This window comes from Cygnus olor, chromosome 1, assembly GCF_009769625.2.
Source record: "Cygnus olor isolate bCygOlo1 chromosome 1, bCygOlo1.pri.v2, whole genome shotgun sequence".
In the NCBI taxonomy this organism is placed as follows: Eukaryota; Metazoa; Chordata; class Aves; order Anseriformes; family Anatidae; genus Cygnus; species Cygnus olor.
In genome coordinates this window covers 164,584,223-164,610,331 of record NC_049169.1, presented here as the reverse complement: position 1 = coordinate 164,610,331, position 26,109 = coordinate 164,584,223, and the positions used below count along the sequence as shown (strand labels likewise).

Below are 26,109 nucleotides of genomic sequence, written 5' to 3'. Positions count from 1 at the left end.
AGAATAGTCTGCGGGTGAGAGGAGGGGACTAGTATGCTATATGTGTTCTTTATATAAGGAAGAATTTACTGCTGTATCTGCTCTTCAAAATGAATTCTAAGCTTTTATTTTTTCACTAAATAAAACCTAAACCATTTCCTGTTCTTGCACCAGTAATCAGGTTAACTTCCATTCACCTCTAGGTGCAAACTTGCTTGTCCACACCAACCTTATGAGCACCCAACACAAGAATACAAAGCTTTATAAGTAGTATCAAGGTGTTCCAACTTTCCAGCTACATCCTAAAACTTGTAAGTGATGAAAAAAAACCCAGAAATTTAAGAGGTAAGAAAACTGAAAACTATGAATTTACTGCAATTTTTTATGCTAAAAAGATTTATCAACATTTTGTACCATGAAAGAAATTTACCTTAATTATAAACCCACAGTTGCATACAATACTGGAAATGCACTTTAATGAATGTTATCTGCACTGCAGGACACATACAAAAGCAAAATACTGTCAATATTGAAATTAAATTTGAACAGGTATACTTTTTTAAGGAGCATTCCTTCACATGCTTCTGAATCATGAAAAACTAACTCAACAAAATAAAACCAGAAAGATGCATTGAGGGATGATTAGCAGCTGGTAAGCAACTGAGGACAGCAACGTAAAAGCTGCAGAAATGGACTGATGAGGCAGGTAAGGCTGACAAACTTACTCTGAAGCTGTGGCTGAGGCTGCTGGAAGGAAAGGGGCTGTCCGAACACAAATGGACTGTGCACTAGGGAAGAGGGAGGTTTTGCAGCTTGATCAAAGATGGAAGGAGCTGGGAGATTTGGCCGTGACTGAATGGAATTCAGTATGGCACTCAGTTGGTCACCTGTAGCGGGCAAAACAGTCAAAACTACAACCTGTTACTTGTCATTCTCCAGAAATGCAGAGTAAAATGGTGCTCAATTAAAGTTTCAATGGTTATAATAGAGAAAGCTCTTATTTAGCCACATACAGCTCTGGTTGTGGCTAAATATAAAAACCTCATCCCATGCATGGCTATAAAATTACTGAAAAGTACAAGCAGGGTTTTTAAAAATCATGGACAGTTTACTGCAGTTATTCAAAACATTTCAAAATAGAGATTTATATTCACCTTGCTAAAAAAAAATGCACAGCAGCCAAGAAAAAACAGAAATCCCTAGCATTTACAGTAATACACACATGCAACAGAACATGCAGATAAAGATTAGAAAAATTGATGAGAAGGGAAGGATAACATGTAATTAGGCTTTGGCAAGCATATTTCTGTGCCAAGGCTTTGGTAAATATTTGCTCATTTTTGCAAATATCTTTACAGGTATTCTGTCATGCTGTTTTTCAAGATCAGACTGAAAATCATTTTAAAAAAAATAAATACCATTTAGGAACTGAAACTGGTTTTCTGAAGAACTACAGACATTCGTTGTGGGGCAAATGAAGGCCTTCAAAAATTAGCATGTTAAAAACATGGTTTTAATTTCTAAATGCCAGTTTTCAGAAAAACTATATATGAACATTAGAAATACATGAAGCCTACAATAAGAAGTCAGAGTTTATCATAGCATGTTATAAGTTGTGGTAACTTAGTCATATGAGCTTAGAGAGACCAAGAGTTTGAGAACATTGCAGATTTGAATGATCACCAACCAAATCCTAATAGCAGCACTTTATTCTGCAAATTCACATCATTTTGACAGCATTCTAGAAAATCTAGTAGAAAAAAAATAGCAGCTAATACAGAATCTTCAGCTCAATGAATCTCAGTTTTAGGTGATTATCAATCGTCTTTTCATGGAATTAGAGAAAGACTGCTGGGTGTATGGAACCCACCCTTAACCCTTACTAACCAAGAACTCCAAAATTAAATGTTATACTTATTTTCTTGATATTTTAGTTTCAAAAATGAAAGAATAAAATACCAGGAAATAGATGGAACTATGTTCTAAATAATCACCTATAGATATCAATACATTAATTTTATTCCACTATCTTGGAACTAGCATAGCGAAAAAATACTGGAATCAGTACTTGGACAACAATCATTCCTACCATAATAACCCAGAAGCGAGTAACATATTTGGGAAGGCATTATAATTCTTAAAAAGTAACTATTTGAAAAAAAAATTTCAGGTCAAGAGTTGCAAAATATTTTTTTCTGGATATAACTCACGTTGGCTATCAGAGAAAGAACCAACACTGGAAGACAAAACCCAGCAGTAACTCTCAACTGTAAGTGGGTAGTTTATTTATACCCTATCACACATGCAAAAATACTTGTACAGGTTTTGTTCGGATCATGCTTTGTACATTTTCAGTTGAATGTATGTACACTATTTCTAGATCTAACTTTTGTTTTAACAATTCACAAACTCAACTAGTAAACTCTGCTGACCTAGCACTGCTTTAGTGCAAAGCCAGCTCAGGTAGCTGGGTTCTGCGTTCTGTGTTAACAGCTGGAAACACAAAGCACAAATGACAATGTAGAGGCAGATCATTCTTTCAGCTCAGTACCTTGGAAAACCTAAAACACTTTTTTTTTTTTCCTGTCTTTCCTGCTATCCCCAGTGCTTCACTGGGGCTTACTGCTCTAACAAATCATACCACAAAAATTGGTAAACCAGACTCGATCCAGTCTCAAGTACTGACAGCAATAAGCCCTTTCAGAACAAAAAACAGTGCAGACCATCACAGAGAGATGCATGGTTTTTGGCTCTGAAGGAGTCAAGCTGAATGAGGGAGAACAGATGCTGACCTAAAACTAAAAAGCTCAAGGAAGTCATCTAATTCAGGTGTACCTATACTATGTTCCTGAGAACAACCTAATATATATTTATATATATACATACAAATAAAAAACTCTGCTTTTCTATCAGCTTATTTATCACTGTCATCCCATTATTCCACATACTGTAGCACTGTATTTTTAAACTATTATAAACTACTCCCTCATTATCTGATATTAAAACAAGCATCACTATTGCTACTATGTGAATCTTTATAATTCTGAAGAATTCTGGTGATAAGATCAGACATGGTATCTTAGTTCTACACATGGTTTATAAAGCAGAATCACAGAACTGAAAGTCTTCTCCTTTGAAATTCTCGTATGAATTAAGCTCTCAGGCCAGCTACAAAATTTAGCATCTACGGAAATGAAATAGAACTTGACTCTCAGGTCCCAAAATGGTATAATTCTTTTTGTTATCACTATTAAAAACAAACATAAAAACAATTAGTTAATTCTTTCTCCTTGAATACCTAATGTATTCACATTTATACTACATGAAAATACAAAATTGTTCGTGTACCACATTCCAGAACCATGGAATCCTGGTATCATGAAACAATTCTTTTCAGTCTTTCTTTCCTAATGTTTTCTTAGGGTAGGTGCAGAGGGGATATTTGGAAAGCAACCAAGTCTAACAGCTGACGATCATCTAGTGTGACAATATATAAGATCAGTTTTGTCACTATTACTGTGTGTTTATATGGCAGAAGAGGACTGGGAAATGATTTTTACAGAAGTACACAAAGCCCAGCACCAGTAGTAGCTCCCCTCTATGCTTGTCCAGGAACCCAGGTTCGGGCACTGCTTCACTGTGGCTTTTAATGCTGTCTCAAAACTAATAAGTGACTTCAGCATTTTAAAGCATAGCTCATGCCAAATATATTTTAAATACAAATAAGCAAAATGTTTCCTTCTAACATTTGTGAATTCAGAACAAAATGGGATTCCTGTTACCTTGTTATTTATTTTTTTTAGAAATTAATAGAAAATTATTTTAGTTAATCCCTTTCTCTGGACAAAGAATAGCATCTGCTTAAGTGTCTGATACGTTCTGGAATATCAAAGTCAATCTTACTCTGCTTCTTTACATAAAAGTACTTTCAAAAGTAAGGAAAGACTAGTTATCTGTAAGTGGAATTATTTAAACAGTGACATTAAACAGGATACTTGCAGGTATGTCTATAAGGAAATCTTGGAGTTGCTGCAAAGGTCATGATTGTGAGACCAAGCAGACCTTTCCTAAAAGCTATAAAATGCTTCACGATGAGATGATATATGAAAATGTACATAAGTCTATTTTCAGTTGTAATTGTTCCAGTTTGTATAAATGACCAGTAAATGAACACAATAAACAAACAGGCCTATTTCATAGATGAGTAATTATTTTAAAGGGAAGAACCTCTGAAAAGAGGTTGAAAGTTATCTGCTCAAAATAACTATCTGCTCAAATTAAATGTGGAGGGGGATAGGGCCATTCATAACAAATATTAAAGACTTGCCTGCAATGTAAAAGGCTCACACATAAAAGATATAGCTAAATCAAATTGAAAATTTGTGGGAGTTATGTCTTCAGCCTTGCAGGCAATACTGTAAACACAGACCTACTACATGGATATCTTTACTTTTGACTGATGTAAACGTGACTGAATTTGCAATGAAACTAGCACATCCCTACAGGAAGTTCTTTTGACAAACAGGCTTCTCCAACAGAACTGTTTCATTCAAAAATTTTCCTAACTGACAGTTCTTTTGTCTTCAGTTCTTTCTTTTCCACAGAACTCAAAGCTTCTTAGATCTAGATCCAAGAATGCAAGACAACAGTATGTAAAATAATGATACAAGAGTTCTGTTTTGGGGAGGAAAAGTAGTACTGTTATTCTTTCATGTATAGTTGCCAACAACTCCCTGCTCTTTGGCAATTCAGAAGCAGTTACAACAAATAGAATGAATAAAGTAATCTAACTGACCCTATAAAGAAAGCTGTCAAAGAGCACTATTTATATGATTTCTTACATGCATTGCTGATCTTGCCCTGTAACTGAGTATGGGGCAGCTGTGGAGAACAGTGGAAGAAACATTGGTTCATTACTTCTCAATCAATGTCCACATGCTAGTACTCACATTTCACTGCCCATTAGTAAAGCATGTCAGCAGATTTACAGCTTTTTAAGGAACTTGATGCTATGATCACAGAATCACAGAATCATCTAGGTTGGAAGAGACCTCCAAGATCACCGAGTCCAACCTCATGATGAAGGACCCTGATACGTGATGGTGACTACATGACTCTTAGGACTACAGTGATAATAGCTTGCAGGTTACTCGATAATTTCAGGTTTTGTTAGTCATGCAGTAGAAGAGACAGGCTTATAATTAACATTTGTGTTTTCCAACAGGAAATTAGTATCTCCTTAATTTTGTTTTTCCTGAATATATTTGACCATATTTTATCCTTCCTATGTGAATATTAAAACCTCCTGGCATAATGGTATGTAACAGTAGAACTGTGAATATCATATATATCCATATGTATTATATATGTCTTCCTTTAAAGCAAGGCTCAACTCAAGGTGTGGTTTTTTTTTTTTTTTTTTTGTTTTTTTTTCCAGCTTAAGAGGTTACTCACAATGTGTGTTGGTATTAAAAACACATAGCACACCAAAAGCCCACGTTCTAACTGGCATGGATGGAGTACAGAGTCGTAAGAATAGAATGACAAAGCTACATGTTTCAGTAATAATTGTCAAAGACATCTGCCTCAGCAAAAACCCCTTCTATGTTATTAGATATTTAATCAATGAATGAACAGAAGGCAAACAATCTGAGTTTACTGTGATGGCTTATTTATACTTACATCTTACCAATAAACTATGCTTAAGAGAAACTATTATTTTGCCAGTAAAATAAATAAAGTTATTTACTTCCCAGTATTGTTAACTGGTATTTATGTGATTGAAATACAACTTCAGTTTTACAACGTATATCTCACATGGTATCTACTATCCTGTCAGCCAATTAAAAGCACTTAAAAATGTTAAGACAGTTTAGAAGTGTTTAAAAATGTTTCTGATCTTTTTAAAACCCATGCTTTCTAAATCCAATAGTGTTCATATCTTGATTTACTAAGATATATTTTTCATTTCTGAATTACAGTGTTCTGCCTACCCCTACAGAAACCTCAGCGGTAACTTACAAGTATTTGACGATCCTTTTTATATAGAGTACTTAGACTGAATGAAATTAAAGTAGAGAAAAAAGCAGCTACAATATTAGTTGCATGTATTGTGGAACACCTTACAAAATTCACTGTTACTGGATTTATCTTTTGAAGCACATCTGATGGTGCCTAAAAGAGTAGGAAATGAGTAACAAAAACATAAGCAAAATTGAGAGGAACATAATTTTATAAAACATAAGTGTAAAAACATACCTTTGTTATTTCCAAGGCCATAATCAAACCCTTGTCCATTACTACAGCTTGTTCCCTTACTGAAAGCTTGTATTGAAAAAGGACTTGGGGGAGGAGTCTGAACATTTTGGTCTAGAAGAACTTGCTCTGCAAAAAAAACACATCACTTCAGAATTAGACCTTTTAAGTAACTGATTTACATTGGAAAGATGAGTCACAAGGCAAAGGAGCTTTATTTTTCTTTCTTTCCCCACAGATAGCACTCCTCTACTCTACTCAACCCTCTTCAGAAAGAAAACGACATCTTTCTTCCCTAGAGGTCATGCTCTAAAATTGAAAAGATTGAGGGTTTAATACCATGCAGTCTAGTTTTATATTTGACTGAGTTGCTGCAAGTTTTGCTGTCATATGCCACTTAGGAACAGGCTTGACATTTTATTTTTTTGGTAACGCCATACCATTTGAATATTTGTTCTTTGGACAGCAATTGTTAAATTTATTTGATAAACCCTGATGGACAAAAGATGTTTTAAGAGTGACAAGAAACTCAGAGCCAATAAACTTCTAATCCTGACTTAATAATCCTTACTAATTCCCAGAACATAAGGCATTTTTTTCCTTGACAAATTTATTCATATCTGATACCAAGTACTACAGTTATGCTTTTTGTATGATACCACAAAAACTCAAACCAAAACTACCCTAGAGTCTTTCAAAATATTCATATGAACAAAGAACCAAAATATATGAGACAGAATCCACTTGAATATTTAGATTTACAGTGGCATTACTGACAATGTGGTCAGAAGTATCATTCCAAGTAATAATCTGCAAGAAGTAATTCACATGAAATCTCTTAAATGCAGGTTAAAAGATCAGGTTGGCACCTTGACCAACTTTCTCCTTTTGTAACCATACTAAAATTAACTGAAAAAAAATCACAACTCTTCTAAGAGCCATTTTTATAAAATTTCAGCATTTCAGACCAAAACCGCATTTCAGATTACGTACTTTTAGATAACACATACATTCACTTAAAATAAAAAAGTTTAATCCTTTGTTAAGTTAATGTTGTTTATCTGCTAAAGGAAAATTGGCCTTAGAACTTAAAGAGGAATGGGTGAATTAGAAAGCAACAGCAAAATGCTGCACTTGAAACAAGTGTGTAATCTATCTTAAATCAACCTTGATTCTCTGAATTACAGACATATATAGATTTTGCTGTAATTTTCCTGCTAAAGTACTTGTATACCTGTCTACAGACTTGGGCATTTAGCTCTGACACAAACCCTACGTCTTTCTGAGAATTTCATTATCATTTACTTATGTAATGAAAATATTAAAGCAATCTGAAATAGGGTATTATTTATGTGTGAAAACAGAGACAGATGGAAATCTAGCCAGAGCTCCTCCAAATGCTTATTTCCCTCCAGCAAAAGTATGGAAGTTGATAACAAGCAGAATTCCTAATTCATTTCATGGCAAAAAAAAAAAAAAAAAAAAGCAATTAGTTTACATCATTTTCGTATGTAGCTTAAGCTCCTTAGCTCCTTAATACTGAGATGTACTAAGAACACAGAATATGTTGAAATATCTCAGTAACTGCACTGATAGCAAACTGCTTTAGCTAGATGCACAAGAGACATCCGCATTTACCTTAATTATAAAAACAAAGACTTATCTAGGAAGAATAGAACCAGACACACTGACACATAGGACGTGCATTAGAAAATTTTCCAGAAGACATCTTTTGGCAAATGGATGTGTTAGATTTCATAAAGAGAGTGAGAAAATTACAAATTGAGAATATTCAGATTCAATCAGGAAACAGAGAAATATATGAAGAAAAAAAAAAGATGGCTTGCAGAAAATAACTCTGAAGTGAGTTGAAACAAACCAGCTTCAGAGGAAATCGTACCCAATTTTATGATCAGTGGAAGAAACTTACAAGTATTCTCAGCGAGAAATATTGAGAGAAACTGGAGGGTTTAGAGAACATGAAGCCAGACTCTTCTCAAAGGTTCAAAGAAGCAGGACAAGGGACAACAAACAAAAGCTACAGAATGTGAAACTGTATTAGGAAATGTTTTCACCACAAAGGTGGGTCAAATACTGGAACAGGTTGTCCAGAAAGGTTGGAAATATTTAGAATTTGACTAGACAAGGGTGTAAGCAACATCATCTAACTGAACCTACACTGACAGGGAGCTTGGACTAGATGATCTCCTCTAGAAGTATAAATACTGACAGATCTCTCTCTCCCTGTTTCATCTTTTGCAAGAATACAGGTAGGCCATAATCTTGTACCGGAGAACCTCATCCAGGTGGGTTAGGTCTATCTAATAGGGAAAGAACAGTTTCAAGATGCCTCAATGCACTTATACGAAGCATTTCAGGTGAAAGAAAGATATTTTAGATCAGTAATGACAGCCTGTTTGGAGGAAGAGCAGTACAAAGAAGAAAAGAAAGAAGAACTGAAGAAAATTAAAAATACGCAATAACAAATTTTGTATAACCTTTTGCTTACATTTTCTTTTATTATTTCTAGGTCTTACCCAGTTTGAACATTATCAGGACAGAAATTCTGCATTTTAAGAAAAGGTAATAATTCTTTGCTAACTAGAGTAATTAGCAGTGGGATATTAATTTTAAATACGGTGTTAATAAATAAATAAATATGTAACGGGTTTTTAATAGGATGCAGTGTGGCAGAACTAACAAATTTAACACAACCAAAAGGAATGTAAATATTTTTTTCTGCTCTGCTTTTCCTAGAAACACAAAATAGACCGAAGAAAGCTAATAGGAGAAATATACAAGTACTTATTTGAAAATCATCCCTATAGCTAAAAGAAGGAAGGATAATATTATGATCCATAACTGGTACAGAAGAAAATATGGGGAAATGTTTTAACTGTTCTTTTAAAAACATAGAAAGAACATTTAAACAACTTTGAAATTCATCAGTGTAAAGCAACTCAAATGAGAAAGTACGAATTTATGTTATACCTGTTTTAAACTCAGTTTCTTCTTTATTTATCCTGTTTAAATTTCTTGTAATTTTTTTCTAAGTTAATTAAAAAACAAAACAAAACAACTTGCCATCTTCGTGTCGGAGGTACTGGTTTCCACCTCTGTCTCTAGCTAATGACCACGCCTCGCCTTCATCACTTTCACAGAATTCTACCATGCTGTTCTTATCCATTTGCACCCATGTACCTTCTGAATTAGTCACCTGATGCACACACACAAAAAAGCACAACATACCGACTTTCCAGATTATTCAGTAGCATGACTCAGCAACTTACTTCAGAAACTGAAAAAAATATGCACATTCCAATCTTCATATTACAATTAAAGCTTTTTTTTTTTTTTTAAATGTTTCTTAAATTAAGGCCACAGACTGAGACAGATTGAAGGACCAAAACCATTTATGGCACATATACAGTTAGGGATATTTCAAAAAATATTAGACCTGCTTATGTTCAGAAAAAGCAAATCACGAACACCGCAACGTTGGAACATCCAAACAAGCCCAAATAAAAACTTGAAGGAGATATTCATCAAGGTATGCCTTTTTATTGGTGGCTGCAACAGTAGAATTATAATAGCAAGTTATATATATGAAATGTTTGTTCAAATACTAATTTTGTTCCTTTCATTGTATTTAGGAAATAGCATGACACACTTCATCCTTAAGCCATTCTTAACCATAAAACACCACAGCTGGACAATTGGGAACAGTAACAATAGTTCAGCAACTGAACAAATGAATCAAAACAGAGGAACAGAATAAATTGTTAATTGGTTAGGTCCTAGAAATTTTTTTTTCAGTGAAACAAAATTCTTTCAAACCGTATGACAAAAACATTGAATAGGAAACAACATTTTGAAAAGAATACTGTAACAGAAATATATAAGCAAGCATATGTAACTGCAGTCAGTACAACTTTAACATTATTCCAATCAAGACACATATCTAAAAGGAAAAACAAACAAACAAACAAAAAAACAGAATTGCATTAGTATTTATAATACAAACCAAGTTCAGAAGTTAGCATTTATCATGAGGGTTGGAAAAGCAAACCTGTACAGGGGCAGATTCTTTTGTTGAGTTTACTAGTTATATATTGGTATCTATGAAGACATGAACTGAAGCTACAATGATCCATACCTCGCCCACTGCCTTGACTTTGTTTCCCAGAACTAACATTCCAATTGGGATACCTCTAAGGTTAGGGCAGCTTCTGATGTTGTGACCTGATGGGCCAGTCTTCACTACCTTGTACACTCCAGGACCACCTCGAAGGAATGGCATATCTTGTTCTTGCATCACTGCTTCCTGTGGGCAGTGTGAATTTAGGTCTTTGAAAAAATCATCAGTATTAGACCTAGATTCCTGAGAAATTAAAAAAAAAAGGCAAAACAAAAAAGAAACAGAATAAAACCTATTAATAATACCCTTGAACTCTTCATATAAGAAATACTTATTTAAAGACTACAATAATTAAATTCCAAAGCTAGAAGAGGTACTAGTTACATTGCTAATTTTAGCATGCAGTAATATACAACTGAACTACTAGTAAATTGCAATTTAATTGAAAAGCTACCCTATTACTCTTGAAACAGAAATGTAGGCAATTTATTTAAAAGGAGTATCCCATATCTACAATTAGAAACAATTTACTTTCTCTACCACTTTGACTAAACCTTGCTTCATACTGACATTTATCAGGATACACACTCATTCCTCCTGCTGTATTTGTGAAATAATATAGCAAAAAGCCTGGGGCTATGTAAAAGGAACTTAAATATCACCTCTTTTCGAATGATATGCTTCTTTTTTGATTTTGTAGCACACTGTTAATTTAGAGTAAAAGTAAAATTATGACAGAGTAACAGAAACACCACAGAAACTTAAATGCACGTAGAAATAGTCGTGCATATTTATAATTTTCACTCACATAATAAAAATGGCCTGCAAATTTATTTCACACAGTAACGATTAGAGATTAAATATATACCCAAATCTGAAACGAGAACACACTTTTTGAGTTTCCTACCAGTAGAAAAAATGATAGTTACTAAAAATAAGAGACAGACTACTATAGATTTTCAGTTAGCCATGACTTAATAAAAATGCCTAAAATGTCTATTATACAAAAACTATGAAGGATGGGGGTAACATATTGCACATTCCTATCAGAAGAAAGCAAATGAGAAACAGGAATGCTTTATTATGCTTAAAATGCAAACCATATGTACTTTTAAAAGAACACCTGAAAGTTAAAAACCTACGTAATGCCCTAGTGGATGAAGCCAGTGGCTCACCTAGTCCAGAAAATGGCAACAGGAGATGCTGTTCAGAAGTAGCATGCAAGACATTATTAATGGTCCATCCCTTACATAACAACAACATTTAAAATCTTTTTATTATGGATATTAGAGGGTACGCCCCTACTTCCTCTGGTGTCTGTTTATGAATCTGGTTCCTATAAATATGTTTAATCCCCTCTGAATGTGCTGATACTTTCTGCATCCACAATCTCCTGTAACTACACCTTCTAGGAGTTCATTACCTGCTGTGTAGAAAAACACTTTTATCAGTTTTAAACCAAAATTCTAGTTATTTCTTTATTAATTTACAGTATTTCCTCTGATCTCTAATTAATATATTTTCAGATTTTTGGTATTGAAGTCTGCATCATGTCCAGAGTTACATAACAGTCTTCCCAAGAAGCCTTTCTAGCAAATGAACCTGTTCTGTAAATATGTTAACTTTCAAAGCAAGCTGCAGTAAATTGGTTCAAAGAGAAAAAAATTCTGCGTTCTAAAGATAGTGTGAACATTGTCTAGATTGTGATATAACAGTAAAGAAGTTTGCTATCTTGGGGAAGAAGATTCAGTGAAAAACAAATTTTTAAATCTCTAAACCAGTAGGTGCAATATTGAGCAACATCTTCATTACAAAGTTCATATGAAAACAACTTGGATCTAAAAATCACTACAAGGCTGTAAAGACATTTAGATATGCACTTATGTAGATAATTGAGACTGCTTAACTGCGTATAATGTAATTTGTTCCTGTAATTGCACATTAGAAAAAAAAAATAGGAATGGTCTACTTGTTAAATTTTTGTGGCCTTCCTCATATGAATGTCATCTTATTAGATACTGCAACTTCATGTGAACCCTTCAATAACAGAAAAAAACCTACTATTCATTCTGCATCAAGAAGGAGAATTATGTTATTAATATCTCTGAATTTCTATTTTTTTAATAAAGGAGAGTGCTACATATGAATTAATCTGCCCTAAAATTTTTTTCTCCTCATAAAGGAAAAGATCCAGATACGGCATTCTATGCAAACCTTGTATTTACTGTAAAAATATTTCAAGGTAAAATAGACTTCAAAGAATATTTAATGTAAAGTTGAATTACAAGGTACATTCTGAAAAACAAAAAGAGATACAGTGTGACTGTTCCTGTCAATTAACTCACCTTAGGGGGTAAAGCTTTGGAAGTCCATGAAAAAAAGTCCAAATCCCTTACTCCTTGGCTAGCATTAAAGACATTCTGAACAACAAAGTTTAAAAAAAAAAAAAAGACATATATCAACAAGGAAACGGGAACAAAGAAACACCGGAGGAAGAAGCTAGAAGTATAGTAATGCAAACTTTCTCCACAACTAATTTTACTGGTAGAATATCTTGCAAAAGTGAAAAGTTTTGTTTTTCTGATCAAGTCACCTGAGAGTTCATTGCTCCCCTTGCCAAATCATCTATTAAACAAAAACAGTTTGGTATGTCAAAAGCTCGAAATGGATGTAGTGTGTCATGCCATTTACTGAAACCGAGAGCCAGACATTTCTTATAAAGCTTGAGACTATGCACAGACAGATCCCACTCTTCTGTTACAACGAAACAGTAGTTTGTTCCACCATAAACCACAGTTTTACAAGCAAGACAGTCTGCTGTTTTGAAAGGATTTCAATTATTGCAGGACAACTGCACGTGGACTTTTGTCACCAATTCAGAACTGTAAAGATGCAGAAGGGCTAAGCTCTCTATGTTTGAAAGCAACTCACTTGTACAGAATGATTTCACTAGTTTGCACATCGATATCACACTCTTTACCAGAAGCAAAAATTGCAGAGTGCTGTAAGGAAGAACCACTAAGATCTCATTAGTTTTATAAGACATACGATTCATTTACTACTTTATTATGAATTATCAACAATCAAATGGAGCTGCTCGAGTTCCCTAATTTTATAAGCAATAGCCCATATTATAGACACAAGCTCTACTGTTCTGTGCATTTTTCCCCCACAGAACAGCTAGGGCGGCATTTATTAGCCACTGGAAAACACCAAAAGCAGCCATTTTTCTCCATTAAGTAACCTCTCTCCATAAACTTGTTTCTACTCATTTCAAAGAAATTTTCACTGTTCCTATCAAAAGAAATAATTAATAGTACATAAATAGTAGTATTAATAACCAGTATTTACAGCACAATCCCTTTGGTAAAGACACTTTTTTTTTTTATTTTCCTATCCCCATCTTGGCAGGAAAACCAAGTGAAATCCCTGCAGCATTGACACCAAAATTTAACAGTAATTAAGAAAATAACAATAAAAGAATAATTTTAAGCAGAAATTGGCAAGCATTCTCTGTATTCCTTGAAAAAACACATTAACATGTTAAAAATAAGTAAATCAACCTCATGACAGAAGTAAATCATCTACTACTGTTTGGAAAAATTCTCCTTACATCAACCTTTAGTAAAGAAAACAACTTTAAACTTGGACAAAAATGAAGACATTATCAAACACCATATAACTTCATTAGAATGCAGCACCTCCTCCTGAATTTGAAAGAGGCACTAATACACAAATAAAAGATGCCTGGGGGCATCAGGGAAGGTGGTGGTGGTGTCTTAGACAGGAAGATCACAAAATCACAGAATAAAGGCTTACCAATCTGACATAAAACTATAATAATTATAAAAAGACTACATTTGCCTAATGAGAGTTTACTTCATAGGCATCCAATGTAGCTTAACAGACTGATTACATTACTTTGCAACAAATCTACTTTGTGACAGACTTCTACTGTTCAGAGGAATGGGGTACCATACCCAAGATACTGAATTATCATTTCAAAGATCTGGTTTTGTATGCCATAAAGCTATATGTGAAAAACACACAGCACTGAAGTGGGACCATGCTGGCTGGCTCTGCAACACAGAGAAGATCAAACCAGACCTTTGCTCTTCGAACTTTAGAGCTTTCTGGCTTCTTGGCTTTTAGCATGTCATATGTCAGTGTAAATCAATATATCTATCATATAATTGAGAATTAATATTTAATTCTGAAGAAACTACTACATACAAGCTCTTGTATTTAGTCCTCATGCTACCATCTGTAGATTTAGTTCATTTTTTCCTTTCAAGCCTTCCCTTCCAAAAATTAAAAATAATTTCAGGAATTCTTCCAGGAAAAAATTCATACCTTTTTTCCAATCAAGTTTAAGTTTCAGAAATCATAAAACTGAATATAAATTACTTCGCCACTAGAAATTAGCAATGAAAAAAGCATTTAAAATCTCAAATAATATTATTTTTCAAAGCTAAGTGTTATCTTAAATGATTTTTCAGACTTTTACCCAACATACCCATTATTTCCCATCACATCTAAAATGATGGTAGAAATCTATTGTGAATGTCCTTCAGTGTTTCCACAAAACATTCTGAGGTTCTGCAATCAAACCCAGCAATCTACATACTAATTTTGGTTCTCTCTTACACTACATTAGTAGTTTAAAAAACTTGAAGTTTCTCAGTTCTGCTTGCCTGTAGTGGTTGGGGAATGTAACACTAAAACTGGGCAGCAGGATACAGTATTCCTTATAATTATATATTTGACATTTAAAATTAAGGAACAAAACCATATTCAGAATATGATTTTTAAAAAGTTCCTGAGTTTAACCAAACAACAAATTCCATTAACTCCCCATAAAATAAAACTATTTCTCACTAGTGTGTATCGTTTTATGCTGTATATATCTTTTACTATGTGCGTGAATACACAACTGTCTGTATACATGATAACCTCTATCAGAACTTAGCAAGAACAATTAACTGAAATCTCACATGACAGAAGGAAAAGTAACTATCAGGACAGTAAGAAGCTAATCCAAATTCACAACATGTTTAGACTCACAGTCTCATAATCGTATTACCTAAAATGGATTAGATTCACAAGCTTAGATCAATGTCTAAGTAGCTGTTCCTCATGAAAGGAGAAGAGCAAAAGTAGGAACAGATTTGACTATACAGTGTTTCTTGAGAAAGTAAATGACCACAACTAAAATAAATAGAGTCTGGCAACTACAGTGGGCCTCTGCTTCCCTATGATCGTTTATCTACAAATGTAATACCTTTGATCAAAATATACAGAAACAGTGTACTAAGGAGATCTAAAATACTCAATATTTGCTTTATCATAAAATAACTAGTTAATGTCTATAAATAAACAGAAAATGTAAATACAGTATATATGCCAATAGGACTAGAGGCTGAAATTAACACTACAGAAAAAATGTGATTTTTATCATTTTAAATCTTTTTTAAAAAATATTTTTTATTTTTTATTCACTGCTCAATTAATACAGTGATAAAATAGAGCAATTAAAGCTTTCTGTAAAAAGCATACCTTAAATATATTTTACAAAATGTACTGAAAGATTTTTTCTACGTAACTGACGATCACAAAAAGCTTATATTTTTAAATGTAGCAAAGTAACATCATCAGAGCTGCCAAGTCTGCATACTCCTGAGTTGAATAAAAATCGAGCCTAGTAGAAGTACTGTGACATTAATTTGAACAGGGATTAGCATGACTAATTCAGCCACTTGATTTTCCATATGTACTTGCAGTCACTTATGAGACTCCTTCCAGTATGTTTCCCTCTTCTGGAGCCAATACTGGTTGAACAGCTGTAGATTCTAGAAATCGTGTATATTAATGGATTTTTTACTACATTTTGCTCATAACGCCATTCAGTTACCCAATTAAACAAAAAAAGGATGGGCAGATACAAGAAAGCAATATCACTTTATGTGGTCAAGATTTAGCAGAAAAGAGTTTTAAGCTGACTTACAAAAGTCTGGAGCTTACTAAAGAGTTTATTAATTTTCATCAACTTGTGTGGTGCATAAGAACATAATAGCTTGCAGTAGAGACTAAGGCAGTCAAAAGTAAGCCGCTGAACTGTGACTTTTGTTTTGTGGCCATTAAGAAAGCAAAAATGTAGATTTTTTTTCCATTTATGATTATGAATCAAACCAACAAGTCTGAATGCTTAAATACGGTTATAGTAAAATAGTTTCAGGACATGCTATGTCCTTTCAAAAGTATGAAAGTATGAGAGAGATGCAAAGAAAGCTTCTATCCAGAAGTAACTCAAAATATCTGTTATTAGACATAACCACCTTACATTAATAGTTGCTTTCTTAACATCTTTGCTGTTTGCTACTGGCTGTTGACTGATCAGAAACTAAGAAAGCATGTGACTTTTACCTAGTGTGATTGAGAATGTGATGTAACTGGTTAGTTAAAATAAAAATAGCCATATTTGTCATATTCTAAGAGTTCACATGGTATCAAAACTTTCACAACACACTTTAAGAAGAAAAAAGATCTATTATATTTTATCTGAACTTTAGAGAAGCATTCATACAGTGAGATGTATGATAATTAAACACTATTTTTCACATTTAATTGTACCTGGCTTACTTATTCAAGTGAAATTTGAATCATCAAGATTATGTTATCAAAATTTAATATTCAGGATTTATTATTATTATTATTATTATTATTATTATTATTATTATTATTATTTTGTTAAGAGTGATAATCTCTTTAAAGCTTTTCTCAGAGAACAAAGTGTATGTTACTCCACAAATAAATGTGTACTGGAGCCATTTAGAATATACCAACCAGTAAGTTCTTCCTAGTCATATATGTGACTGCTGAGATGATTAACATTCCCCACAGCAAATAAAAAAAGTATTAGAAATAAAAACAAGAATCTGAAAAAAAATCATACCCTTCCATGCTTACAAGATTTACCAAAATTGATAAATTGATTTACCAAAGTTGATAGCTCACCCATATAACAGGACAAGTTGAAACTAAATAGCTGCATTAGCAATTAGATCTAGTTCTCACACTCTGCCCTGAAGAAACCATGTTACTGCCCACTTTGGTGAATGCACAAAACCAGATAAGCCAGAAGACCTACAATTTCAGAAGTTTTTTGAGAAACATTGGTTTGGCTTATACACTTATACACTTTTGTATCTAATTGTATCTTGTTGCCAGAAAATGTGTAACCTTTGATTTGTAGTGATGGTGATCACCACTGAAGTTATTCAGATAAATTACGCTTACTCTTATAAACTCAAATGTTTTTTACTGAGCCTTGATGCTGTGATTCTTTCATTAGCTACTATTTTGTAACTCAGGAATTCAAATATAAAACTCACAAAAATATCCATGAAAAACAACACAGCCTAAAGAATTTTTTAAGTTTTTAAAAAAGTGCCTCAATTACATTGGTTAACTGCTGGCTGTAAGCCTCTTCTGAGATCATTACATTAGTGGGCCACTTTATGGACAATGAAGTCTTGCATCAGGAACATCTGGTGCTTAATCTAATGGTTATACTTTTTTATCAGTCTTTCCACTTCTGCTTCTCTTCTAGGAGAAGAACCTTTAACATAAAAAGCTTTGTACATTGCTACACTCCACCCTCATTACACAATAGCCCTCAAAAATGGAAACACATGTAAGATAGTATTTAGTAATTAAACAACTTTTTTTTTTTTTTTTTTTTTTAACCTCAGGACTCATTTGCAGCCTTAATTAAAGAAAGTCTTGTAATGAGGATAGAGTGTACTTTGGATATTTTTCAAAGGCACCTTTTACTTACGTCAACAGGTACCAGAAGGCTCTTGCCAAGATGTTGGTTAAAAGAGAGGCACCAGGCTTCAGTGTAACCATTCATGTTAGGAACATACTTCTTTATTGTCTCATCATTCAGCCTCAGCCAAACACCATCATCATTGTGGATCTATGGGAAACAAGCAACAAAAACGAGCCATGCCCTCCTGTAACCGTTCTGTGGCTAGCAAGGATTAACAGACATTAGACAAACAGCAGTAGCAAGGATGTAATGATCTTCACTATACTGACAGAACATAAGAAGAGGTAAAAAGGAATATTGACAAAATCAGAATTTCAAAGCAATGGGAAGCACATCTTTTCAGAATGCAAGGTGCAAAGACAGATTTAAATCAGATCTTGCAATAATAAGATTTGCTTTGAGAGAAAAGAGGAAAGAAAGCCAAGCCTTCATAAGCTTACTGTTCTCCACTTTCCACTTTTCCACTGCTCATTTAACTTAGTAAATTGCAAAAATATTCCTTGTATATGAAGTTATACTAGAAGAAGTATACATGCACAGTAGTCTAACACACTAGTGATCTTTCAGAAGTGTAAGTGAAAGATATAATGAAAATGATACCTGCATCTTTGGATTTTTATATACAGTTGAAATAGCTAAACATAAAATCCTTAGAGAGATATTATTGGAAGATGAACTCTAGGACATTTGTTTCCTGATATCACAGTGCCTGTTACAAAGGTTTTCAAGTAAGCAAATAAAAAGGAAATGACAGCTTGAAAAACTAAATTGGTAAATATTGAGATTTTTGCGATTTATACTCTTATGTTCTTAAGTTGTACATGTCAACATTTAAACATGAAAAAAACATTATTTGCATGGATTAACTTTACATCTTAGCTCAATTTTCAACAGAAATTTCTTATTAATTACCTCGTCAATGAAAGTGATGGATCCATTGACTTTCACTATGCCTATTTGCTCACTCTGAAGGGAAGGGTGGCTACGGATACGAAGCCCTGCACTGTCCTTGGCCACAAATTTGCGAACCTAAGAGAAGCAAAGAAAGATAGTAAGGAAGAAAAAAATGGAACAGAGCTCTCAGAGTAAAAAGAAATAGGTTTAACAGATTCTGAAATGCTAGTGACAAGATGGCAGTCAGAGTTACAGTTTGTTGCTAGTTTCCCATGGCTGCTGCGTATGATTTCATTTATTTTTGTTAAAACTATGTTTAAACTACATCAACTCAATCTCTCTGAAGGTTTTGTTATACCAGACAATATTCAGTACAAGCTTCTCATTCTTATAACTGCCCACCTACAATTTATTCTTCTTTACGTTTCGAGGTTCAGGGTTTTGTCTTACCAAATCTACTATTTCCAGTAACCGACCAACTCAAGATTATCAGTCTTCATTTGACACTACCATAATATTCTGCTTAGTCAGCTTTTGGCCAAAATATGGATATTTTCCTTAGTAGATAGTCTAAATAGCCTTTTAAGAATAGCAAAAGAACAGATCTTTCTACTTGTTTTTGAAATAGGCATTTGAATAATTTCTTCCTTTTTTCACAGGAAGGTTAGATGAGACACTCCTTGTTACTAGTCTGATTTACTACAGCCCCCCAAATCTCCCAGCTGTTATTCACTTTTTTTTTTTTGCCATTCAAACATGTTATCAGGCAGCTGTCCCAAAGAACAAGTTAGAAAAGAAAAAGACAGCTCAAGAAATGCATACATTCTGTGTGCGCTGTACAAAACCTTTCTTTGAAGCTTATTTTCAAACTCAACATTATAAAACAAATGTATCAACTGAAGTATGAACTTAGTCTTCAAATTAGCACAGAATGATAAGGAAAGAATCAACTCAGGACAATGGTAAAGAAAGGCAAAAGCTCAGTGCATTAACCCGTTTTTTTTTTTTCCTCTAAACAAATTATTTAAGAAATTATATACATTTTAAGGCTTTAAAAACAAAAACAAAACAACACAATAACATAAATGTTTTTGTGTAGTTTGGAGAAAAGAAAGCTAAGAGATGACCTCAATGCTCTTTACAACTTCCTGAGGAGGAGAAGAGGAGAGGGAGGTGCTCATCTCTTTCCCCTGGTAACCAATGATAGGACACGTGGGAATGGAACAAGGCTGTGCCATGGAACATACAGACTGGACATTCAGAAAAATTTCTTTATGGTGAAGGTCACAGGCTTCCTAGCGAGGTGGTTGATGTCCCATGTCTGTCAGTATTTAAGAGACATTTGAATATATGCTTAATAATATATGCTTTAATTTTTGGTTGGCCCTGAAGTAGAAGTGGTCTGGCATCGGACTTGATGATCTTTCTAGGTCCCTTCCAACCATTCCATCCCATTCCATTCCTTGTAAAAATATAATGCTGAACCATTGCTTACAGCATTCTCAACATAGAGAAGCCAATAAACAAAGCCTTGCAAATTAGGGATTCCTCATTTTTCATTGCTACCCCTATGAAATGTTACTTCAGAAAAATCTTGTGGCAGGCTAACTGGAGCTTGGATTAAAAATTTCAATTTGGAGGAAGAAGAACTCACACACAGGATTTGGTTACAAACAGGTGTGGAAAGAGCAATTTCCATACATTAATTGTATGAGTCTTCTTTCTGATAGAGCACCTTTCTGCTTGGAGTGTGTCTCTATAACATGATGGTTCAGTATCTTATTCATGTAACACTGCCCAAATTGCTTCTTCCATGGAGCACACACAAACTGGGCTCTGACTAGAGGAAGTGATTATAATGCAGAAAGGCATAGTAGTTGACATGTACTTATCTCTTAGAGTGCACAGAACTTTGCAAGAGCTTTGTTACTGTGCCGTCTTATTTGGTGAATCTGAAAAGAGGTACATCTTGCAGCACAGAAATGTGTGCTGCATAGAATAATACAACCTTTACAAGTGGGTTAACCTCCCATGGAAGGATGCAAAAAACTAGCCCCATTTTTTTTTGTCTCCTTTTTTTTTTTTTTTTTAATCGGATAGTTTCTTGTTTAGTAATGTGAGGACAGTAGAAACAAAACATGTTAGATTCTAGTCATACTGGTAACAGTCCTGCCCCTTCCAATTCAATTACATTAGGACTGATTTCTTGTATTTGGTTCCAACTACCCTGAATTACCTTACACAGATTGTAAGGCAGTGTTTCCCTCAGTAGGCCGTGGGATAGGATTTTCTACAAATTAGTTAATCTAAATTTCACAGCCAATGAGGCGGCACCAGTTCTTGTATTCCAGGCTGAATACAGATCACTGTGATAACCTCCTTTACCACTTTTGATGGACAGGAAAGACAGATTTTCATCCAACTTCAGTTAACAGAAAATGAAGAGATCAATACAAAATCATAATATATTATCCATTTTCAACCTGAGATTCAATTAGGTCTTACTCCAAAACTGGAATGCTCCTGTTTCAACAAAAACATTTTGTTGTTTCCAGGTGAGAACAGATCACCACTATTCCTGATGTTTGGTTATAACTATCTGAAATTTAGGGCTGGGAAAGGAGAGAAAGAAGTTTCTAGGACTTAACTGACCCATTTTTTCTCAGTGAAATTGGATTTGGTATATTGGACCATTTCTGATGTACATGTCTAATCTGCATTCTTGGCTTCAGAAGAATGAAGCACAGCACAATGATTATCTTTCTGAATTATTTATAATACTGCTGTTCACATACGTGGAGTTATGCTAACCTGGTTCATTATGCAATTTTGACACAGAAGAAAGAAAACTGATAAAATGATCTATCGTGAGAAGTCTACTGTGTTCCTACAACACTGATAAATCCTGGTGTTGACAAAGGCTCAACAAACACCATATACAGGACAGAAAGATGGTTCCTCTTTCAAAAAGACTGTAACTTGGAAAAAGAAACAAGAACAACAACACAGGCAGATGATTAAACACTTGACTACTGCCTCAAAACATCAGTTGCCTAACTTTTGTCAAGTTTTTGTTGTGTTTTTTTTAAGCTGTCATGACTGTTACTTGACTAAATATAGCTGTTATATATGAACCAGTCACCTTAATTCCCACTGTAGTAAATTGAAAAGAAAGAAGGCAGTTACATCCAGCAACTTGTATCTTAACAACTGTCTCTTTCTCTTCACTGAGTAAGTAAAACACAGCTTGGATGGAGATACCATTAACATCTGCGAGATGCATTTCACCCAATAGAAAGTTTTTATTAAGATAATAAATAAGATAAAGTAACCAGGAAGTCACAAGGAGCTACTCCTAATGGAGAGAAGGGAGACAGCCTAAAATAATTTTGTGGAAGAAGCAAACAAAACAATGAATAAAAATATCTGTGGAAATTAGAAGTAAATTTATTATTTTTGAGGAGGGCAGCAGGGAAAAGAATCATTTTAGTGGCAGAAGCAGACACTGGATGATGTATTTACAGACTTGGGAGCTGTATAACAAAAAGTACTATTTCTAGATTAACCATAAAGTTGGAAAAGAATTTTATGAAGATGTACCATACAGCTAAGAAGTTGGCAAACACCCAGTTCTTTTTGTAACCGTGTATTTCTTAGCAGAGGGGAAGAGTCCACTTTTGCTCTTGTAATAAGAAAGGGAAGGATAACTTTGTGCTTTTTCAGAATTTCACATCTTTTAATACAAGTTTATTGCATGAAAATAAGATTCAGTGCTTTGCTTAATAACCCTTCCTTAGCATAAAGAGGGAGTTGAGGATATTTCCCTCATCTGGGCATTTCGCCAGCAGTGCCACACCATCTTTCAGTTTTCATCCGTTATTTGTGTCTACTTTAGTCTTTTGGGGTACAACAGTAACATGAAATGGAGAAGTCAAAAGCTATAGAAAGGATAACCTTTTAAAATGAAGGCATGACATTCTAAGAAAGGAAGACATCACCAAGAAACTAATTTAGGATTTTATGCTGCCTAAAGAAAGAGCCTTATCAGAAGACAAACAATATGTGCCCTTTGTACAACTCATACCATAGCACAACATCAAATAAAAAGAACTAATATTAGTGTAGAATGCAGTCTCTGGTTTTCATAATGGTTGCACAATATTTGTGTGACAAGCCAAGGGAAAGGTAGTTTCTATATAGTTTCTAACAGCTTTATTAATGGTTATACAGAAAGAAAATGGAATGAACATCTTTCATTTTATTCTGTATATTCATTTCATTCCATTCAGCACATTAAAGTGATTTGCAAATATTCTTAAGTCCTGTACCACTATGAAGTGATAAAGTATATATTAAACGACAGGAAAATCCCACCCAACTACAACTATCTGTTTGGGGTTTTATTTAGTTTTTCAAACCTTGTTTGGCTGAGGCTCTGCCTTTGGTTTAATAAGCTGTGTTCCAGGTGGTATCATTCCCTTTGGAGGATCTTTTACTTTCACTTCTAGCCCAGCATCTATAAGCAAACAAAGACTAAGTTAAAAAAAAAAAAAAGTAAGTGGATTTATTAGTCATATAGTAACTGCAGTTTATCAGTGCTACAACTTAATAGCATGCAAAGTAGCCACTCACTTATCTGGTTGACAAACACTTGCAGCTGCTTAATGGTGCAAAGTATTATTTTATCAAAATTTATAAAGTTACACGTAGAAATTCAGAGATATATAATTTAATGTTGGTATTAGATATCTGTCACACGCTGTGTCCACTTCACTACTAGGTAATTTTGTATCCTAATGTCTGCACAGACATGCTTCAAGGAATGGTGAAGACAGAATTAAATGTTTGAAGGGTGCAAGTAAAAGCTCCTAGAGAGGCAACAGCTTATGCATGCTATACTGCTGCAGATGCTAACCACAAAATGAAATGAACAGACAACAGCCTTAGAAGGCAAGCTACACAACAAGAAAAGGCCTGTAATTTAAAGAGCCAGCATCTTTAATTACCATCACTGTTATAAAACCAGGAGGTGCTAGAAAATATCTCAAGACAGTAAAATTCTCAGATCAGAAAGAAAAATACAAATAAAGAAACAGTTCAAACTTCTGTAATAGATGGATATAACCTTGAATAGTAATCTTAAAAAAAATATTTTCAGAAGTCACTGTTAATGCCAAACTATAGCAATTTAATGGTTTTAAGCTTTTGTTTTGTTTTGTTTTACAGGCTGACCCTTCGAAGAGCAAGAACGTGAAGCAGCCAGACCTAGTGATAAATCAGCAATGTTTTCAGCAATGTTCTTTTAAACAAATGTGTAAGTAACAGAAGGAATCTAGAAGGATCAAGATTTGAAACAGAGAAGAAACTAAGTGCTACCAGTACATAAGAGGGCCAAAGATAAGCAAATCATGGGTCAAGCATGGGTACATGAACCCCACTGAACAACAACAGAAGTAACATTGAAGAAAGATGGCATCGACAACTACTAGAGGACACTCATACCTGTCTAATAACCAAGGTTAACAACTGTATTCTAATATTTCTAAAAGTTAACCCTATGCAATGAATGAAGATGAACAAAGATAACTATTACAAAAAATTTAATATTGATCTTATTTTCTGTAGGTAACACACATTGGATTGGAATGGGACTGAAATTTGTTTATCTATTTGCAAAAGGTGCTGCGCAATATTGGCAAAGATAAATTGCTGGTGCACTCGCTTAAACCCTCCTATGGGAGATGGGCCTAATTACAATGCCTTCAGTATCTGTGCTGCTGTCTTCACCATACCACCTGTAGGATTAAAGAGGGACAATTCACAGTGTAGACATTTTCTGAAGGGGAAATCTTCCCCCAGCGTACTACAGTAACTCATATTTCCCAGGACCAGCAAGACAGATAAATTATTTTCAGCAAGGAAGAAACCAAAAGCATTTAATATTGGTATTAGCACTTGAGACTTAGGATAATCTCAGTGAAGACCACTCTTTCTCAATTTTCCACAGAGGAAATGACAATTTATTCCTGCACAGTTGGGAACAATTTCTTTTTTTCTTACGTTCTTCAGATCCTCCCCCCAGCTATACATCTCTGTCACTCTCAGTCAAAACAAGACATTTTTCTTGCAGTCTTAAACCTCTCAAAGCAACACAGAGCAGACAATAAGATACTCTATTATTCTTGTTTTCTAAATGCATTACGAATACTCAAGTTGCCAAATATGTCCCTATTCCAATGAGAGAATAGCCATGGTCCTTTTTTCTTTTGAGAAAGAAGAGGGATTTCAATAGAAGGCTTCTAAACCAAAAGTAGGGTACTATGTTTTGCTATGAACTTTAATACTTTTTTAATACTAAATCTTAGGAGCACCAAGATATGCCTTTATTGGTATTCAAAGCGGATATAAGATTAATTTCTGCTTAAGTATTGTGAAAATTAAGTACCTATTTCAATGCCATCTATAGTAACGTGAATGGTATAGAGACCAACAGCGCCGGGAGTCCAGTTTGCACAGTATGTACCATCATTATTGACTCTGATCAGCATGTTTTCACTGGGTCTAGGCATAAACAAAACAATTGAGATCATTAAACAATTACTGTCTTCGTGGAAATCGTCTGTAACACTTAGTTTGGTAAACTCTGCTTTTTTTTTTTTCTTTGAAATAATCTAACTAGCTTTCTTCCTCTGTCCAAAGCAATAACCCCATGTTATTTATAATGAAGCTATAACCTTCTACAGCACGTTTTGACAGCAGAAGATGAAAGATCACATTCAGAGAATAGATAATACAAATAGAGAATAAACATTAGAAAAACTAAGAATGAAATATTTTAAACCAGAATCTCTAAATTTAAGAAAACAAACGGCCTGCAACTCAGGGTGTAAGCAAAAGTGATGGGACATCTTAATTTTAGTATCTAATAAAAAATAATTATTTAACATTTACCTCTTTGGTGTCGGTGAAGCAAAGCGTAGTTCTTCAAATGAGTAATTTTCATATGCCTATC

At 34.1% G+C, this 26,109-nt stretch overlaps 1 protein-coding gene across 21 annotated transcripts in view; it reads right to left on the bottom strand.

The window, feature by feature from the left end:
• MYCBP2 (MYC binding protein 2) overlaps positions 1-26,109 on the bottom strand; it is a 196,025-nt gene that overhangs the window by 46,379 nt on the left and 123,537 nt on the right. For 5 of the 21 annotated variants that reach the window (XM_040539587.1, XM_040539595.1, XM_040539617.1 and 2 more), the window contains 10 exons: positions 26,049-26,104; positions 25,543-25,658; positions 23,516-23,613; positions 19,116-19,232; positions 18,210-18,350; positions 12,718-12,792; positions 10,391-10,615; positions 9,319-9,451; positions 6,238-6,363; positions 705-890 (listed from right to left, as the gene is read on the bottom strand). In XM_040539587.1, coding sequence (XP_040395521.1) covers positions 705-890; positions 6,238-6,363; positions 9,319-9,451; positions 10,391-10,615; positions 12,718-12,792; positions 18,210-18,350; positions 19,116-19,232; positions 23,516-23,613; positions 25,543-25,658; positions 26,049-26,104 — 1,273 coding nt within the window. The remainder of the gene's footprint in view (positions 1-704; positions 891-6,237; positions 6,364-9,318; positions 9,452-10,390; positions 10,616-12,717; positions 12,793-18,209; positions 18,351-19,115; positions 19,233-23,515; positions 23,614-25,542; positions 25,659-26,048; positions 26,105-26,109) is intronic. The other 16 variants (XM_040539597.1, XM_040539767.1, XM_040539728.1 and 13 more) reach the window with 14 other exon arrangements.